The following is a 21,557-nucleotide window of genomic DNA, read 5'->3' as shown; positions in this document are numbered from 1 at the left end:
ACTAGGCAAAAACAAAAGCTACAAAACAAAATCTAAACATGACAATGGCACTATACGAAATACATAATAAACATTGTTTCTCAGCTACTCTTCAGGTTAGTGAGAACAGAAGTGTTAGTTATGTAAATGACTTGGGGTGAGATACAGATGAGATGCAGCTGTCAGTTGCATGAGGACAGTTGTATGATTGGTGTGTCAATCCAAGATGTGTCCTAAACTAGTGTTTACCAGTGAGCTTATTACAAAATACAAGGAGTTGATCCAAAAGTATTTGCAAAGTTTGTACAAGGTGTTCAATCCAATTACAATTTGGGTCTTATTGAGTTTGCTGCGGCTGCTAACAAATCAAAGTTTACCAATTGAACTGTAAGAAAAGTAAGGCTGCTGAGCTTGCATTAATCTTACTATCAGTGCAGATGGACTGTTACCTACAAAACCGAGAGGAGCGGGCTCTGGAGCTCTGTTGTTTGAAGTTCTTCTTAACTCGTGGCTCAGGGCTGTAACGCTGCCTGTAGCCGTGTACAGAAAGACACTCAGAGGCGCTGTCACTGTCGGGTTCTGAACTGCGGTCAGAGATGCTGTGGTCATCATCTGAGCAGTGGTTTGGCAGGTCATTATGCTGGGCCAGGATCTCAGAGTATGGCCTTCTACAGCTCCTGCTCTGGGCATGACTATCCCGTGGCAGCTGGCGGACATGGCGTTTACGCTCTGCGTCCCTATGCTGTGTTTTGTCCCCCCCTTTCGATCTGTTCTGAGGATGGGGTTCTGAGACAGAAGGTCTGTGTGACCTCACGGTGTTTGAGCTGCTGGAAGCAGATGTTGTTTCCCTTGCTTTGCAATTGACAACAGTTTCCCAAGCCACCTGTGCTATTTTCCTAACCTCGTTAAGAGAGAGGTTATCTTTTCTTGTCTCAAGAATAACGTGTGTACGTATACAAGGATGAAGGTTCTGCAAGTACAGGGACTTAAAAGTTGGGTTCTCTTCTAAGCCTGGTGCATTCCTTCCTTGGAAGTATACGTGTCTCAAACGTCTGTAATAGTCTCTGGGACTCTCTTGACGGGAATGTTTTATTTGACTAGCTGCAACCAAAGAAGCGATTTCGTCTGCAGTAGAAGCAAATTCTTCTGTCAGTGCATGACGGAGCTCATTGTAGTCATTTCTGACTCTGGCAGGTTGAGACTGTATAACTTTGCGGACAGCTTTTGAGCTGGTTTTCCACACAAGTTTAACTTTCTCTCTCTGTGTTGCATTGGGCAGGTCAATTAGATTTTGATCTAATTCCCTAAAATGGTCCTCAATGTTATGATCGCAGTTGTCTGGATCAAACACGTCCATATCTTTAGCTAGAAGCTCAAGCTCTTCAAGGCGGGGACATGGTGAAGTCACCGTTTGTGAAGGCAAGACTATGCTAGCCCTATCATCACTTTCAAAGTGATGCAGTGAGGAGGGAGAGCAGGACTGAACTTCCCTTGTCGGCTCTGGAGAGGGCGTTAATCTCTCATTGAGTGAGACATTTGAATTTGAAAAGCCAGAATCAGCAAGGCTTAACGACTTTGGTGGGGCAAGAGTTTCTGATCTAAGCCCTAACAATTCCTTTTTGTGGGAGAAGAGCTGTGACTCTGCTGAGTGCAAATCTTCTAAATAACGCAGGACTTTGTGATTTGCTATCTGAACTTCACTGATGAGATTAGCATTTTGAGCTTTAAGGGATTCTATCTCCTTTTCTAATGCTGTTTTGCTCTGACAGACAATGCTAATTTGCCGGTGGAAGTTCAGGAGCAAACATCTCACCACAGACCCTTTTGATGTGTCGCTGAGAAGGGAGTCTATTTCTTTCCTGCACTCACTTAAGTTCAATGTGTTAATGAACTCAGGGTAGCCAGGTTTAAGGCTCTGTGCTAGGGAAGAAATGAAATTCTCTACACTTGGGTTCTCCATTGTGTTAAAATGGAAGGTGAGATTAAACTTGTTGTCTAGTACAACAATGCAATTGTTTTGGCTCTGGTGTTGCTTGGCAGACAACTTGTGATGTAAATTGGGTAGTACACTAGCCTAAAACAACAGTTCCTCTGATCTACACTTTGTGGGTAGCTTGCTTCCTGCGCGGGGAGGGGCAACTACAGCACCATGTGGTTCTGGGACCAGAATTTACACTAACTGAGATGCAGGGCAGTCAGTCAGGGAATAATATCTATAAAGTACTACTCAAGCTGAGACACGTGGAAGAAACAGCTGGGCATGTAACTTTATTTCACAGGGCTGGTAGCACACTGTGGCTCTATCTATCTCCACTCAGGTTGAAATGCAAGGCAGTTCCAACAATTCACGCTCTCGGGTTCATAGGGCCGGGGGCACGCTATGAGTTAAGGGGAAGGAGCACTTAATTTAGCAACAATTTATGACAAGACTCATTGGATTGCATTGAATATGTGATATTCAAATGCTAAACCAAACTTCAATAGCTAGCAGCAATAGCAAAATCTTAAGGGTAACTATCAGGCTTACAGAGGTTATCAATATTCTCAAATCACTTTAGCTAAATTTGGAATTAATCAAATAACACCACTTTGTACTTGTTTGTAAGTACAGCTGGATGTCTACTCCTGTGGAAGACAAGTGGGGTTAAATGGAACGACTTTTGGAAAATTTTGGATGAAAAATCCAAAAATTGTAAAATGTCCAAAAATATGACGAATATTAATATCACACAATTATGAATTATTGCCAAGCCAACATAACTAAGCCTCACACGGGGCACCAATGTAGGTACTTTGGGTTTAATTGGATCAATAGTGACTATCAAATGAAATATTTGATGAGGAAAATTAATAAAGAAAAATTACTAAAAATTAATAACTTCAATTTATTAAAAACGTCACACGGAGAACCAATCAAATATAGTGCCTTGACTCACGTTCAGATTATGAGATTGAGTATTCTCAATAAACTTACCGTTAATCAAGGAAATATTAGTTATCACCAATAATTATCAAAGATAATAATAAAAATGACTCTAGTCAAACCAGAGTTCCTCGGGGCACCACCGTCATAGACGGAGTGATAACTAATATTAAAGTCTCATAAAATATATTAAACTACTAATTAAGGGTTAAACACCGATAAATGTAATAGTTTAATTAGTTGAAGGATTTAAGAAGTTCTTTTCTTAGTAGAAGCTGGCTCATTCATCTTTGTGTAATATTAAATAATCAGACATATGGTAAACACAAACATTTATTAACAAATTAATAAATGCAACAAACAAAACACAATAAACTAACTAAAGCTAACAGCAAACGTATGTTTGTGTGTATGTGTGTGTGTGTGCGTGTGTGTGTGTGTGAGAGAGAGAGAGAGACAAAGAGAAGAGGTGGGGGCTCGAAGAAGGTGTGAACATTCTCTTTGTTACACAAAGGCCGGAAGCCTGATCTCTCAGTTCTTACAAAGTTACAATGGTATCTAGCCGTTCATAAAGTCCTATAACATGTAGTAATGCCCAGTTGGTGATTAGTTACCAGTCCATGAGATAGGAGATGTTGCGCATTGCTTGATGCCAGCAGCTGGGTGAAGAAAGGAAGCTCCGTGGTGAAGAGGTTCTTGTCTTATTTGTGGCTCTTAGGCAAAAGAGGATTCGGATCGCTCTGTGCTGTGCTCAGTTGAGGATAACCGGTTGGTTAACCTTTGTGGTGATCCCACGCCATAGGCCAGGTCCAGGGCCGAGGGGACAGCGGGCAGCTGGTCTCCTGGATCCGCAGGGACGCGTAGAGTTGGAGAAGAGCAGGAGGATCCGGTCGAAAGATCCAGTAGAAAAGATTCAGTAGAAAGAGTCAGTAGAAAGAGGGCGAGAGATTGTGTGCTTCACTTTATATAGGCCCGGATGATGTCATCACCTGGGGGTCAATTCAGCCAATGAACAGTTTGGGTGCCTTGGAGGATTCACACCTGGGTGTGACCTGTTGTGGGGGTGAAGGCCTTTATGAGGTCTTTGTTCCAGCAGGCTGTGGGCCTACTGTAATCAAACTGACAGTTTGAGTTAATCCAGAAAATGAACAATCATCTTTGGGCGCCGGTTGCACCTACAAGTGACAATTTATAATGTTTTCAGTTGTCACTCACATGGTGGTCATTAATGATATAATGACAAAGTTCCAAACACCTGTTTGAGAAGTGCCATTGAGTTGTCACAAATATTTTGTGTTCCCCTTGTGTTTTACTGCACAGCTACAGTTGTCTTGTTACACATTATAGAATATCTAAAAATAAGTTTCTATGTAGATGTGTTTTATAATTGCTTTTATCCAGCGTATAAGTGAGAAAAAAACCTTTGTGTGACTGTCCGAATTAGAACCACATGGATAAATCGTCCAGTTCGATATATAGATCGACATTAGCTTTTTGCAGATATATCAGTATCAGTGTATGTTGGTCAATAAGCAGATTCAAGTAGGTTTGAAAACAGTGTCATCATTACAGAATTTGTCCGGGACATAGCTAAGCTAAGGGACATATCAAAATTGTTCTTAACATCAAACATTAATTGCTATATATTATTATCAGGATTTTTAAACTCCCAAATATTGATAATACCCAAAACCTCCCTTTCCCGGGCCACATTAACCAACTCTAACTGGGCGATCCTGAGGCGTTCCCAGGCCAGTGTGGAGATATAATCTCTCCACCTGGTCCTAGTTCTTTCCTGGGGCCTCCTCCCAGCTGGAAACACCTCCCTAGGGAGGTGCCCAGGGAGCATCCTTACCAAATGCCCGAACCATCTCAACTGGCTCCTTTCAACACAAAGTAGCAACGGCTCTACTCCGAGATCCTCACGGATGGCTGAACTTCTCACCCTATCTCTAAGGGAGACTCCAGCTACCCTCCTGAGAAAATCCACTTCGGCTGCTTGTACCCGCAACCTCGTTCTTTTGGTCATGACCCACGACTACGCCTCAATATCCTGTCCATGAAAGTAAAGCTAATGGACATATCAAAATTGTTCTTAACATCATACATTAATTGCTATATATTATCAGGATTTTTAAACTCCCAAGTATTGATATCAGTATCAGCCCCATAAGTCCAGCATCCATCAGGCTATAGTACAAATTCTGATTTTATTCACTTGCCCCTCAAAAATTCCCACAGTGGAACAAAAAAGTAGTGTCCATAGTAAATATACTACACAGTCCCACATTGCAATCTATTACATATTATGGATGTGAAATTAGGAGCAGGGTTCATCTGGGGGTCCGTGTATAATCCGATCTTTCACTTATTCCAGTCAATCCGGACACCAAAAAAATGAGGGACAAAAACTAAAATCATTATTTAATGTCATGGGGTATGTAGGATTTAAAAAAGTAAAATGGTGTGTGTTTACATATTTTCATTTTTAAATGAATTATCTAATAAAAAAAACCCAAAACCAATAGAACTCAACTCTCAATTAGGTTTTTCTCTTCCTTTGTTTTGTACTCTTTCCCTACTGTGCACATGCACAGCATGATCTGCAGCATGCACTTACCTCAAGGGAGCACAAGTCCACAAAAAGGAGTAAAGCCAACTCTCTGAACATGTAACATGACCTGCCTACTCTCTGCCTTTTCAGACGCAGATGAATGTACACTGTTTGGCCAGGAGGTGTGTAAAGGAGGTTTCTGTTTGGATAGTGTGGGCAGCTACGAGTGTTACTGCAAGACCGGACAGGACTACGACCCTGCCAAACTGGAGTGCAGAGGTCAGCGCCATACACAGCAAACAGAAAAGCTGTGTGTGTTTGTCTGTGTATATATGTGTGTGTGTGTGTGTGTGTGTGTGTGTGAGTGTGTGTGGCCCTGTGTTATTTTTCCTCTTGCCTACTTACTAACTAGATAGTTTTGATGCGAGTTGCCCAGTGTCTGTTATATCGGCTGTAGAGATGTCTGCCTTCTCTACAATACAATGGAAGTGCCAAAAAATACATTTGAAAAACTTGCAGTGATACGGTTGGTGGGTGTAATGTTTTGAGCGCCACAAGCCAAGTGCCATCTTGACCCATTATATTGGAGAGAAGGCAGAAATCTCTATATCATGTAAATAGCACTGCAGGAAAGAGAAACAATATATGCCTTTTACACATAACACTCAAAACTCTGTCAGCTTATTTGCTATCATTGCATCTTAACAACCAGAGCAGCACTGAGCTGATATGTAACATTTAAGTGAAATTCCGGTGTAAAATCATCCCATGTTTTTTTTTCGACACTTCTCACTCACTCTTCAACCACCTATCCGAGGTCGGGTCGCGGGGGCAGCAGCTCTAGCAGGGGACCCAAAACCTCCCTTTCCCGGGCCACATTAACCAACTCTAACTGGGGGATCCTTAAGCGTTCCCAGGCCAGTGTGGAGATATAATCTCTCCACCTGGTCCTAGTTCTTTCCCGAGGCCTCCTCCCAGCTGGACATGCCTGAAACACCTCCCTAGGGAGGTGCCCAGGGAGCATCCTTACCAAATGCCTGAACCCTCTCAACTGGCTCCTTTCAACACAAAGTAGCAGCGGCTCTACTCCGAGTTCCTCACGGATGGCTGAACTTCTCACCCTATCTCTAAGGGAGACTGCAGCTACCCTCCTGAGAAAACCCACTTCGGCCGCTTGTACCCGCGACCTCGTTCTTTTTGTCATGACCCACAACTACGCCTCAATATCCTGTCCATGAAAATCACAAACAGGATTGGTGACAGAGCGCACCCCTGGCGTAGGCCAACCCCCACCAAGACTTACCAGTCATATACCTTCTCCAGATCCACAAAGCACATGTAGACCGGATGGGCATGCTCCCAGGCCCCCTCCAGGATCCTTGCGAGAGTGAATAGCTGGTCAGTTGTTCCACATCCAGGACGGAATCTGCATTGTTCCTCTTCAATCTGAGGTTCAACTATAAGACAAACCCTCCTTTCCAGCACCTTGGAGTAGACTACCTCTGTAATTGGCACACACTCTATGGTCCCCCTTTTTAAACAGGGGAACCACCACCCCAGCCTGCCACTCCCTTGGCACTGTCCCAGCCTTCCACACAAGACATGTCAACCAAGACAGCCCAACTCAAAGCTTTCAGCATTTCTGGACGAATCTCATCAATCCCTGGGGCTTTGCCACTGTGGAGTTGTTTGACTACCTCAGTGACTTCCCCCAGAGAAATTGACAGTGATTCCCAACAGGCTCCAGTTCTGCCTCTACAAAAGAGGGCGTGTTAGTCAGATTACGGAGAAATGCGGTAGAGTCGCTAACAGCCGGACATGGCTAACACTGATTAGCTGGGGGAAGTATGGTGAAGGCATTAAGAGGGCTTTTTTAACCACTTATACTGCTGAAATAACAGCAAACCTCTGCAGTAGCATGATAAGAATCCTTACACATAAAACAAAGCACCAATGGGCTCCTTCCTTTTGGATTGCATTTGGTAATCGACTTAAATGGACTACAAGAGGAGCTGGTACTGGGGCCAGTAGGTAAGTATTTCAAAACACTCTTAAGAAACTCCAGGTTCACTGACTACGTTGTTGGTGCTTGGTTTTGTGTAAGGACTGTCATCGTGCTACTGCAGAGGTCTGGTGTTATTTTGAGCAGTATTAGTGGTTAAAAAAGATGTTTTAATGCATTCACTGTAATGCCCCAAGCTAATCACTTTTAGCCGCATTCGGCTGTTAGCGACTGTCCGGGATTTCTCCGTTAATAGTTCATACACGAAAAAATGGTCTTGATGGCACTCAGAGTGTATTCTCCTAAAAAGAGCCTGGGATGATTTTACACCAGAATTTCACTTAAAGGTGAGTAAGTTTAGCAAACATGAAAAACGCCTCTGACTTGGTAATTTTTCTATTAAATGTCAAATGTTTGCTTTTCTTTCTTGTAAGACATCAATGAGTGTCTGGATGAGTCGATTTGTGCTGGTGGACAGTGTTTTAACACAGATGGCTCATACATGTGTTTCTGTACACATCCCATGGTGTTGGACCCCAACAGTAACAGCTGTGTCTTCGTTCCTGAGGTGGCTGGTAAGAAATGTTTTTTTTATATTCCATTCACACATTCTAAAATGTCCCTACAGGAAATTCTTGGATTTGGAAAAAAATAGCAAATTCTTCTTATGTTTCATTCTTTGAAATAGCAAATATTTACCAGGAATAAAGCATAGTAACAATGTTCCCAATAAATATGATTTAAGCTTGCAGCTGACTTGGTTGCTAAATTTACAGATCATATACTGCATGTATAATTATGTATATTGATCCATTATGTCAAGATTACAGGTAATGCTCATATTTACTTCTTGAAGGTAAAGTTGGTAACTGTCTTTATAAAATGTGTTTTTTTCCTCACATTTGCTGAAACTGTCACTATATCCTGACAACCCAATGAGACAGATGATTTGTGAAAAAGTCAAGTATCTTTACCTCCACCTTGTGTTCCTGTCTGCTCCCAGAGCCCTCTCTGTGTGCTCCTTGTTTCCAACAAGACTGAAGTAAAACAACCAATCAGAGCAGAGGAGTTTCTGATGCAGTGTCAATGACTGCAGTGAACTCTGATCAAACTGTGAAATTAGGTAGCACTGAGCAAATATGAATCAAGATCATGTTACTGTATTGACTTTTTTCACATGAAGTCTTTTCAGAAACAGTTTTCAGTTCTGGTGTACCATTTCATTCTGAAAGTACCTTGTAACTTGTTTGAAATTTGATAAAGCCAATCTGACTTAAGTAATATGCATTTAAAGCAACGTGTCCTTTCAAGGTGTGAATTTATGAAACAGCTACAGTGAGGAAATTAAAATATGTAGCTCACAGTGTAAGTTTTACATAAGTTCAAAAATAATTTAATAAACATGTATGATCTGAATGGCACATTGGCATTAGTATGGAATTGTATTTGCGTTGTTCATCTCATCTCATCTTCAACCGCTTATCCAGGGTCGGGTCGCGGGGGCAGCAGCTTTAGCAGGGGACCCCAAACTTCCCTTTCCCGGGTGGCCCGGGTTAATGTGGCATTAACCAGCTCTAACTGGGGGATCCCGAGGCGTTCCCATGCCTCTGTGGCGATATAATCTCTCCACCTGGTCCTGGGACTCCCCCGAGGCCTCCTCCCAGCTGGACATGCCTGGAACACCTCCCTAGGGAGGCGCCCACTAGATGCCCGAAACCACCTCAACTGGCTCCTTTCAATGCAAAGGAGCAGAGGCTCTACTCTGAGTTCCTCACAGATGGCTGAACTTCTCACCTTATCTCTGAGGGAGACTCCAGCCACCCTCCTGAGAAAACCCATTTCGGCCGCTTGTACCCGCAACCTTGTTCTTTCGGTCATGACCCAGCTTTCATGACCATAGGTGAGGGTAGGAATAAAGATTGACCGGTAGATGGAGAGCTTTGCCTTCCGGCTCAGCTCTCTTTTCGTCACAACGGTGCGATAGAGCGACTGCAACACAGCCCCCACTGCTCAGATTCTCCGGCCAAACTCACGCTCCATCGTCCCCTCACTCGTGAATATGATTCCGAGGTACTTGAACTCCTTCACTTGGGGTAAGGACTCATTCCCTACCTGGAGTAAGCAATCCCGCGGTTTCCTGCTGAGAGCCATGGTCTCAGATTTAGAGGTGCTGATCCTCATCCCAGCCGTTTCACACTCAGCTGCGAACTGATCCAGTGAGTGCTGAAGGTCACTGACCGACAATGCCATCAGGACACATCATCTGCAAAAAGCAGAGACGAGATCCTCAGCCCACCAAACTGCAACCCCTCCCCACCTACGCCTCGATATCCTGTCCATGAAAATCATGAACAGGATTGGTGACAAAGCGCACCCCTGGCGGAGGCCCCTGGCGGAGGCCCACAGAAGTGACCCCCTCACCCCATACTCCTGCAGCACCTCCCACAGTATCTACCGAGGGACCCGGTCATATGCCTTCTCCAGATCCACAAAACACATGTAGACTGGATGGGCATACTCCCAGGCCCCCTCCAGAATCCTTGCAAGAGTGAAGAGCTGGTCCGTTGTTCCACGTTCTTTGGTGTTACTTTGTAATGTGAAAGGTACAGTAGATGAAATCAGCTGTTGCTTCACTGTTTAATACAATACTGTTTTGTGTAATTACTTATGGACCAAATCACATTTCAGGACTAGGGGTGGGAATCACAGAGTACTTTAAAATATAATACTTTCACGATTCAGTGCCCACAATAATGATTGTATCACGATACAGCGATTATACAATACTCAATACTGTTCACTGCATTGTGGTGTCAGTTTCACAGAATTTAACAACTCAAAACTCACCGGTTCCAACCAGCCAATTCATTGTAATTGAATCTGCACCTTCCTTTTATACCTACATTGTTACAGCTTTTACACATGTACACTGGATGGCAAAAATAATTTATTTTTTTTAAAAACCAACCACTTCAACAAAAAATTTACTTTGTCAAAAAAGAAGTGAACAAAAACAGAGAACACTTTCCGATCCCTCCCAGTTATTGGTGTCAATCTGGCACCTGGTGACAATTGACTGAATTGTTGGACACACCCTATTTATCTGCAGCTCTCCTGGTTACTTTGAAGATGGTGAGCTGCTCTAAGGTGACTGAAACCCTGAGACAGCAGGTTGTCCAGATGAAGGCCAATGGGATGACCCTCTTAGCCATCAGAGAGAGGTTGGGCGTTCAGTCTGTGATTTTAAGTATATTGAAACTTTACAAGGACACAGATTCATTTAAGTCCCTCAAAAAGGCCGGTCGTCCACGTAAAACAAGTGCACCAGACGACAGGATTATGAGAAGACTATCAATGGCGAATCACCGTTTAAGACTTTTTGGACTGAAAGCCCACTCTGCAGTGACCAAATCTGTCATCAGCAGCAAGAATAAAAATGTGAACATTGTACATTGTAAGGGGACCTTGGGTGTCATGAAGGGCACCCTCAGACACACACACACACACACACACACACACACACACACACACACACACACACACACACACACACACACACACACACACACACACACACACACACACACACACACACACACACTATCATTACAATCGAAAATAGCCTTAAACGGTTGAAATGCTTAAAAGCAGAACAGTTCTGGAGTTAAATTGTTTAAAGAAAGGATACAATTATGCCTGACTCAAAGCTTTTCAATCTGTGTAAATGCTTACAGAAAACGGAAAAAACAACAATAATGCAAAAAATATACATTTCACTCTTTAATAAAATGTTAATAGTTTCCGTCATAAATCAATATTGTATTAAAAGAGGAAGTAAGACGATTGTAACACCTCAACTGAGGACCACCATGTTAAATTGAAGTCCTATAAAATCTAAATCTGTTGCCTTGAGAAAATGACAATACCAGCTACCATGGTCACTCCTGCCTTTCAATACATTTTAAAGTGATGAAATATTGATTGATCCAGTTTCTATGCTTTAGCCCAATATTGAATACGTATCCCATTATTTATAATTGGGACTAAATAATATTTTTAAAGGATTTGCATTAAGCCTATTTGGATGGAGGCAGAGTGTATAAAATGCAACACTGTGTAATGTAGTAATGCTGTATATGTGTATGTATGTGTGTGCAGAGCAACATGAGTCGGAGCAGATAGACTACCAAGGGATCTGCTGGCAGAAGGTGACAGAAACCATGACATGCACGCGTCCGCTAGGTCCCAGCAGGAAGACCACATACACAGAGTGCTGCTGTCTGTATGGAGAGGCCTGGGGCATGGACTGTGCCCTGTGTCCATACAGAAACACTGGTACACACAAAACACACTGCTCTCATATGTAGTGTTAGAGCAGGCACAGATACACCATATTGTACTATGTCTGTTGCTGCTCCTTGAGTGCAGCTTTTGACACAGCATACTTTTAATATATGCTTTATATATGTATATATAGCAAAAGCTCATGACAGGCAGTGGTATTTTGGATTATATCACAGCTAAGGGGAATTGTTCAGCCCAATGCAGCTTTTACTAAAGGGTTACCCGGTAAAGCCGTATTCCTACAAAGAACTAGGCCCTCTTGGCTGGCGGCTTCTATGGAACGTACTATGTTGAGTTAGTCATCTACAAAATCAAATTAGTAGTTCTCTGTGCTGAACTTGACATTAAACTGCTTTGCTAGCTCAATTGTGTTTTAACTAAGATATCTATTGAAAAAAAAATTCCTTGGAGAGATTTAGGCAATAGAGATGGTTTCTACTCCTGCTTAAGTCAGCCAGTCAAGCTAATGTTAGCTTGTAGAGATCATAGCATTGCTCAAACTGAATATACGGTATACCACACATATAAACACTAAACTGCTTTGCTAGCTCAGTCTTGTTGTAACTAGATATCTATTGCAAAAAAAACATATTTCCCATGGACAGATTTAAGCAACACAGATTGTTTCTACTATCAGAAAACACTGGATCTTAAATCAACATGTCCACAGTGTGTTAAAGAGTCCATTTAGCGATTTCTGTTCAAAACTCTTAACAGAAAGAATATCAACAGCCCGTCAGGACTGTAACTATTAACGCTGTGATCTAAAAATAAACTCCGGCCAGTCTGGGGCTGGTTAAAGCACAGCTATACAGTTAGCACCGCACCAACTCATGGTTATCCAGATAACATGACAGTGGCTCGTCTGTGATGAAATCAACAAACATGTCTCCTCCGTGCGGTTGGATGTTATGATGGCTTTCACCTCGGTGACCGAAGAGAGCCTTTTCCTCCCCCTGTCCTTCATCGTGATGACCAGCCTGGCAGGGAACAGCAGCGCAAGTTTGAAGCCCAGTTTATAAAGCTCCGACATCACCTCTCGGTATTTCTGGCGCTCCGCAACCACCTCCAGCGCGTAGTCTTCGTAGATGGCGATGGTGGAGTCTCTGTAGTGTAGCCTGCCTCTCCTTTGCGTATGATTTTCTCCTTCACCTGGTATCTGTGCAGCCTGATGATGACTGCCAACAGGAGGCCTCCAGCATTAGCAGAAGCTCATCTTGTAGATTTGCATTAACCTTGAGGGAGCCTATCTTCTGAGCGTGGTCAGACACTGTGGCGTGGATGTGGTCCAGCTTTGCTTCGAGCGATAAAATGGAGGCTTTGAAAGTGACAGAAAGGGCTTTGAATTTGGCAGAGAGGGCCATGTGGTGCTTCTCTGATAGGTTAGTAATAGCCACCATGCTAATCTCGACACCTGCCGCGTCTCCGGGGCTAGCCTTCGCCTTTCTCTCCCTTCGAGTATCCGTCTAACAAGACGATTATTACTATTTGTAGTGACTTTCGGGGTCCTGAAACGTGAAATTATCCAAGTTGTGGGAGCAAGACTCGACCTGTGTCTACTCCATCTCAGCCAAACCGGAAGTTAAGTTTTAATTGTAAATGTATTTCATAGCTCAGTGATCAATGTAACATAGAAAATAAATAACTGCCAGATGATTTGCTGCAATCATAAGGAATTCATTCAATCATAAGTGTGTGTCTTTGAATCTACCAAATTCAATTTTAATAATATACTCTTTATAAGGTTTAGCTAAGTTAAAGGACTAAAATAGTCCTTACTTAAGTTTAGGGCTGCCAATATTAAAATAGTTTAATTCAAGTGCGAGTCTAATTTCATTAAATCATTACTGCTAATATTAAAATTAAAACTTTACAAATAATGAATGTTGTACTTATGAGTGTTAACCTGAATTATTTGATGTTTTAACTAAATTAGGTCATACATTGTAGACACTTATGGCAAATCTGAATATTATTTATTGATTTAATTTTAAAATGGCCACCCTGCGACTGCCACTGTCTCTTCACACACTCTTAACCATCGATTCCCTGCAGTTAGCCATAGCTGCATTTACACCAATAGTAAAATACAGACAACATTTCCAGCATACTTAGCCTACAAGAGTGTGGAACCAATGATTAATGAGTCGACTAGTCATCTCTGGGTTCTCAGACATGTTCATTATTACAGAACTTGGCAGTGCCTGAAATTTCTTATTGAATTTTTTTTTTCTCTCTCGGTCTGTCTCAGAGGATTATGCTTCCATGTGTAACCTTGGTGGGCGACGAGCGTACGGTCATGACGCCCTTGTTGCCGGTCCAGTCCATGAATATGAAGTGAGCCCAGACTATTCAACATTACCTGAGCAGCAGGCTGTCCTGCCTTTCTACGAGGACGAGGAGCGTGAGTATTTTATGCATCCTGTCTAGTTACAGAGGAATAACACTGACACACAGCATCTTTTTTAAACAACTAGACTTTAATCAGGTCTGTCAAACATTCTTGCAGCATATACACTGGAGATCAACACTAAAGAACAAATCATAAATACTTGATTAATTCTGAAATATTGTTATTTTTTATTGTTCAGAATTAGATAGAATATCAGCTGTGTCTATACCACTGCTGTACTAGCATGTTTTTTTTTTTTAAATAACCAAGGCACTTCAACAACAACTAGAGAACAGTAACCATTGTGTCAGAAGAGAAGATTTGAACAATATTTTCTTAGGTCTATAGGATTCAAAAATGAATATGCAGTGTAGAGGCCACAGCTTAAAAGGCCTGAACATGTGTTATGCATATTTTCTAGGTTTTGTCAAGATTCTGACTGCAGTATAGAGAAACAAGATGACAAAGTAATGGTTAGGAAACCCACCCCAGTTAGTGAACTGTAGAAGAGACTGAGTCAGAATGGATCAAGATCAAACCAGATGTGCTGAAGTCATTCAAAGCTGTGGCCTCTGCACTTCCTGTTCATTTTTGAATCTGACACAATGGTAACTGTTCTCTAATTTTTTTTTTGGCAAAATAAAGGTTTTTATTAAAGTGCCTTGGTTATTTAAAACAAAAAAATATGCCAGTGGTATAGCCACACCTATCTAATTATGAACAAAAACAATATTTCAGAATAAATCAAGTATTATTACTTTGTCCTCTAATTTTGATCTCCACTGTATTTATAGAGCTCATCAAGGTAGCAATCATATTAAGTGGCTCCTAACTTTTGTGGCTTACAACAAAATAAAGCAATGTTTACTTGTGACAACTTATAACTGTTTTTGGACAGCTTAACCAAAAGGGTTTTTACGGGGTTTAATCTGCATGATGTAAATCCGGTGCAAAATCATCCCATGGTCTTTTTCGCCACCTACATCCATCAAATAAGCCATCGAGACAGTTTTTTCGTTGAACAACTATTAACAAGGAAATCCCGGAGAGTTGCTAACAGCCGGACATGGCCAACACTGATTAGCTCGGGCCGTACGGTGAAGGCATTAAAACGTCTTTTTTAACAACTAATACTGCTCAAAATAACACCAAACATCTGCAGTAGCATGATAAGAGTCCTCACGCATAAAACAAAGCACCAACAACGTAGTTAGTGTTATTTTCAAGTGGTTAAAAAAGCCGTTTTAATGCCTTCCCCGTACTGCCCCGAGCTAATCAGTGTTAGCCACGTCGGTCTGTTAGCGACTCTCCTGGTTTCCAGACTTTTCCTGGATTTCTCTGTTAATAGTTGATACACCAAAAAACTGTCTTGATGGCTTATTTAATGTATGCAAGTGCCGAAAAAGACCATGGGATGATTTAGCGCTGGAATTACACTTTAAGGGGGAAAAAAACACGAACATTAAAGTCTAAAAATAAAGCATGTGGCTAATTGTTATCACAGCTTAATATAACTCAAACTATGAAAGCTTTCATTATGAAGTAGTGTGATAAACATTTGAACTGACTTAAAGTCCTTGTTAAATCTAGTTAAATGTGTATTTATTACTAGGAGTTGGTATTTAAAAACAGGGATGACAGGACCTGCAATCTGGGAAAAGTGCATCGACCTTCATTGATAAAAATTGGCGGACACAGTGAATCAACAACTCTCTAAAACAGTTTGAACATGTTAACCTTCCTGCAACAGGTAGGATTTACTGACGGGCTGTTTGTATAAATGTGCATTAGTTTAGTTCAGTGTACCTAATAAACTGCCGTCTGATTGTGTATTGTACTGGGCATCTACAGTTGATCGGACAGTTATGAGTTCTATAAACCGTCAGAAGTAAAACGAAATGCACTGGGAACTGCAAAGCAAATCATGATATCATCAGGTTCAGCTTCTCTAATGGCAAACACAGATTTATGTTCTCATCCATAGAGCTTTGCTGCCATCTTGTGAGAATAAAACTAACAACATGTTATAATGAGCTCCTTCAAAGAGAAGATAGTCCAAGAGTCGGCTAGTTCTAATTCCGCTCAAACTTTACCTTTGTTTCCTTGAGACTTACATTGCCTTTTTACTATTCATGTATGTAAAAAAAACAATTATTGTGAGAAATAAGATTTGTGTGTATTGTGATATAGATATCCCCCTCATAATTACATTGAATTAATTTAGTTTAATGAAATTTGAATTTGAGCTGATTGCTGCCTCTACTAGAAAAAACAGTCATGGCTTTTATGGAGTAAGAAATAGACAATTAAAATATTTCCATTTAAAGTAAATTAATAAGTATTACGTAATCGGATTCTCATTAAGTATTTGTATTGGAGCCTGCAAACCTTCTTTTGTTTCCTGCAGTTCAATACTTTTTGTCTTGCACCTGACTATTTTTGCTGGATCTGTGCAATCTTTATCTCTCTTCTCTTTGTTTTATGGCCTATATTTGTTTACAGTCATGCAAAATGGCACCATTAAAAGTACAACCCCAATTCACATGAAGTTGGGACTTCAACTTCGTATACTACAAAGACTAGATATTTAATGTTCAAACTGATAAACTTTGTTTTTTTTCCAAATTTCACTCATTTTGTATTTGATGCTTGTAACACGTTTCAACAAAGCTGGCACAGGGGCACATGTTTACAACTGTGTTACATCGCCCATCTTTTTAACAACACTCAATAAGCGTTTGGGTACTAAGGACACTAATTGTTTAAGCGAGTTCTTTCCCATTCTTTCCCATTCTTGCTTGATATACGACTTCCGTTGATCAACGGTCTGGGGTCTTCGTTGACGTATTTTGAGCGCCATAAAGCTCCGCATATTTTCAATGGGAGACAGGTGTGGACTGCAGCAGCCCAGTCTAGTACCTGCACTCACACGTGCAGAATGTGTCTTGGCTTTGTCTTGCTGAAATAAGCAGGGACGTCCCTGAAAAAGACGATGCTTTGATGGCAGCAGATGTTGCTCCAAAACCTCTATGAACCTTTCAGCATTAATGGGGCCTTCATAGGTGTGCAAGTTACCCATGATGTCATGGGCACTAACACACCCCCATACCACCACAGATGCTGGCTTTGGAAATTTGTGCTGATAACAATCTGGATGGTACTTTTCCTCTTTGGCCTGGGGGACACTCTAAAAAACAGATTTAAATGTGCATCAGTCCATCTCAGATGAGCTTAGGTCCAGAGAAGCTGCTGGTGTTTCTAAGTCTTGATATACGGCTTTCTCTTTGCCTGGTTAAGTTTCAGTTTCTGAAGTGTGAGTCCACATAGTAATATCTTTACAGAATGATGTCAGTTTTTAATGTAGTGCTGCCTGAGGGATCGTAGGTCACGGTCATTCAGTGTTGGTTTTCAGCCTTGCTGCTTACATGCAGATATTTCTCCAGTTTCTCTGAATCCTTTGATGACATTATGGACTGTAGATGATGAAATCTCTAAATTCCTTGCAATTGTACGTTGAGAAACGTTCTTTGTCCGTTGTTCTGTTGGACTATTTGTTGTTCTCAAGGTGGTGAACCTCGCCCTATCCTTGCTCATGAACGACTAAGTCTTTCAGGGATCCTCCTTTTATACCTAATCATGACACTCACCGGATTACAATCAACCTGTTCACCTGTGGAAAGTTCCAAACAGGGTTCCTCAACTTTCCCAGTCTTTTGTTGCCCCTGTCCCAGCTTTTTTGAATGTGTTGCAGGCATCAAATTCAAAATGAGTGAATATTTGCAAAAAAAAAAAAAAAAAAAAGTTTCTGTTTCACATTACATATCTTGTCGTTGTAGTGTAAAGGATGTGAAAAGGATTTACAAATCATTGTATTCTGTTTTTATTTACGTCCCAACTTGTGAATTTGGGTTGTATTTTCAATCAGCTTTTAGCAGTTCCTGTTCGTAATGCACCCGTTAAGCTTGATGAAGATGATGTGATGATTTTCAGGCAAGCTCTGGAGTTGGTATGTGTTTTATGCTACAGGTCCATTCAAGGCATTTGAGGGTTTACAAGCCGAGGAGTGTGGGATACTAAATGGCTGTGAGAACGGTCGGTGTGTCCGGGTCCAAGAGGGTTACACCTGCGACTGCTTTGATGGATATACCCTGGACCTGTCCCGGATGGCCTGCACTGGTAAGAGGGCAGTTACACACAACTAAAACACAGAAAAACGTAACTTAAAATATTTGTCCTATTTTTATGTCATTTGTCCTCTTCTGTCCACAGATGTGAACGAGTGCTCAGAGCTAAACAATCGGATGTCGTTGTGTAAAAATGCAAAGTGCTTCAACACAGTGGGCTCCTATCAGTGTGTGTGTCTGCCGGGCTTCACCGCCTCTGAAAAACCAAACTACTGTGTGGAGGCAGCAACATACCAAACATCAACACACACAATGAGCATGGACGGACACTAGGAGATGACAAGAGGCACTAAAACAACACGCACAAGCTTGTATTACTATACTTGTGAGGACGTCCACTGACATTCAGCCACTGTAAAATCCTCAACACAAACCATAAAGTTGGACTCCCTGGTTTGGTTTAAGTGTCAATTAGCACTCCAACATCCCAAAAGCCTTCCATTCATAGCTGATCTTTAGAGGTTATCTGGAGGAAAGTTAGAGATGCGGGAGTTGTATGACAAAATCAGGGAGTTTACCTTTAAAAATCTATTTCTAATCTTTGCCCAAACTCTAAATCAAGAACATAAACCTTAAACATTGCCTTTGAATTAACCTAATCTTTTTTTCTAATCGTAGTCCATCATTTTAAAAGTTATCCAAAACCCGTTTACCATTTTTTACTCAGTTCCTGCATTTCCTTTCTGTTCACTGTGAATATTTTTTATACAGTACTTGTGTGTATTGTGTTTTCCATCATTTTAGTGGTGTTCCAATGTGGACATTTTTAAATGAACCATTCATAAATACAAAAATTTGTGACATGCTTAGTTGCACTCTTTCTAAGAGTTAGCTGGAATATGTCCATTTTGTGCTCTATGTACGAAGCTTTAGCCAGAAGGTAATTAGCCTAGCTTACATTAAGACTGGAAGCAACTTCCAGAATATTGGTAGCCAGTGTCATAACCATACCACATTTCTTAAGACATCCATGAGAAATATTCAGCAAAAAGTAGGGTCTATTCCGGGGACAGCTTTTTTCATTCCAATAGAAGGTTTTGCAGGTATTATGTATAATATTCAGACATTCAATAAAATGACCACGGGTAAATATGTGGATTTTGGACAAAGCCAAAGGATTTACAGCCACATGCAGGTATAATGTTTGTGATGTTTACCATTTTAGTTTCAGCATGTTTGCATGCTAGCATTTGCTAATTAGCACCAAAAATAGACTGGATCTATAGAACTAATGACAGTCCATCAATCAAAAACTTCCGGGTAGAGAACCTCTGCACCTGTACACACATTTCAACACTGTTGAGAAAACGGTGCGATAAAAAACTGAATATACTCTGATCTCATTCATCTAGAATGCATGTTTGACATTTTCATCTCTTATTAATAACAACACTTTGACTAAGATGAGGTTGGAGACCTAATTTACCTGTTGGGCCACAGACTGAAGAAAATTATAATTTTGACTGTATGATAGCACTAGACAAGAAAAAGGATCAAGGTTATTACAATTCATCCTCTGGGGAACCACATTTCATGGCGATAATCTAATAGTTGTACTAAAAATCACAAATGTCCACCTGTTGGTTGCACTAAAGGAAAAGTCAGAAGATCACCAAACTTATTAGAATTCATCATCTGGGGACCATGAATGACTGCACCAAATTTCATGAAAATCCATACACTAGCCCTTGCCATTGACCTTGCCATCCCTTGACGTGCTAGCTGGGCTTAAACGTTTTGTTTTCAAAAGTCCTTACCAAATGTTTTATTTATTTTCCTCCCTGAATAACTAAGCTGTCACTTCTCTCCACTTATATTGTCAGAATAAATAATAACCAGGGCTTTTTTTTTCTTATTGGAGTTTCTGAGGAATCATTGTAAATTATGTTTAATTATAGAGTAACTATAATAAAACAAGATGGTGAATGTTAAATTCAAGCAAACTCAACAACTTCAAATTTAACCTAATTCTCATCACTAGATTTTAAATGACAAGCTCAAAGAGGTGTGAATCTACTAGTATGTCTTCAATAGCTTTATCATTTTGTAAAAAATATCCGAGGGGACATTTGGTCCTTAAAAGTATAGAAATACAACAAGCACACAAAAAACAGACACAGATACTTAATCAAGGCCCATATATTCTGCACTGTATAACATACACACTACATGAAACAAACCGTAATTTACTTGAGATGAAGATTCAACTTAATCTACTATGTGGTGCCGATAGAATCACAGCTTTGTATAAAATGTATGTTTTGTCTGTTGCTTTTCTAAGATTGTTTCTTATTTTGTTTTTAAGAGGTCGTTTTGCTCATTTAACATATCGACAAACCCTATGGACTTGTGCTGGGGGATCCAGTTATTTTCTACCCAGTCAAACTGATTGTGGATATTTAATTCTGTGAAGAGGTCACCTGTCTGCCGTCTCTCTCTTCCTCCAATGCTATCCCTTTGCGAAAATGACAAGCTTGTTTCTATACTACAGCATCACCAAATCATGTAATATGCACATTTTGATGTTCTAAAGAAAGTTTCTAATGTAAAGCATTTTGAATAAGGCTTTTGTTAAATAAGTACAAAGAACTTAAATACTTTTTTTCCCCTGGTATGACTGAAACGCAATTTTAGATTGCATACTACTCTTATCTGCATTTCACTGCAAAGTCTTGCTAGGTTGTGAAGCTGCTATGGGACAGCAATGGGAGAGAAGCAACTTGTGTACATTTAAACAAGAGTGGAGAAAACAGCTGATGTATTTGTAATTTGTACATGAATAAATAGCTTTTTTATGGATTCATATTGCAGTGTACATTAAACCCCTTGGTAATAAACCACAAATTGTGATATTTGCATTGGCTGGCCTGTCAGATTTTACTGTATGAAACAGTATTTTTTCTATTTTTCACTATGCTTGCATTTGTACATCTATAAAGCAAGGAATCTGTCCGTCTGTCCGCCTTTGCATATCTTGAGAACTGTTCATCCGGACTACTTCACATTTGGCAGGTGTATTGCTGACATGCCGTGTTGGACATGGGTTGGATATAAAAGCAAGCAGCTCTTTGTGCAGCTGCAGGGGCAGGGCATGTCTTTACCTGTCTGTCTTCTGCAGTTTTAACATTGCAGTGGGAGCAGGCAGTCAAAACGTAAAAATAAAACGATGTAGTCAACAA

General features: G+C 40.8%; 1 protein-coding gene across 8 annotated transcripts in view; it reads left to right on the top strand.

The window, feature by feature from the left end:
- ltbp1 (latent transforming growth factor beta binding protein 1) overlaps nt 1-21,177 on the top strand; it is a 220,520-nt gene extending 199,343 nt beyond the window's left edge. For 5 of the 8 annotated variants that reach the window (XM_083922851.1, XM_083922848.1, XM_083922847.1 and 2 more), the window contains 6 exons: nt 5,607-5,735; nt 7,893-8,033; nt 11,617-11,793; nt 14,054-14,206; nt 18,221-18,370; nt 18,464-21,177. In XM_083922851.1, the coding sequence (XP_083778977.1) occupies nt 5,607-5,735; nt 7,893-8,033; nt 11,617-11,793; nt 14,054-14,206; nt 18,221-18,370; nt 18,464-18,651 (938 nt within the window). In that variant the 3' untranslated portion in view covers nt 18,652-21,177. Of the gene's footprint in view, nt 1-5,606; nt 5,736-7,892; nt 8,034-11,616; nt 11,794-14,053; nt 14,207-15,806; nt 15,909-18,220; nt 18,371-18,463 lie in introns of those variants that run through there. The other 3 variants (XM_083922850.1, XM_083922849.1, XM_083922852.1) reach the window with 3 other exon arrangements.
- Nucleotides 21,178-21,557: the final 380 nt, after the last annotated feature.

The sequence above is a fragment of the Echiichthys vipera genome, assembly GCF_963691815.1.
Source record: "Echiichthys vipera genome assembly, chromosome: 11".
NCBI lineage: Eukaryota > Metazoa > Chordata > Actinopteri > Perciformes > Trachinidae > Echiichthys > Echiichthys vipera.
Note: the sequence above shows the minus strand (reverse complement) of the source record. Positions and strands in the feature narration are given on the sequence as shown.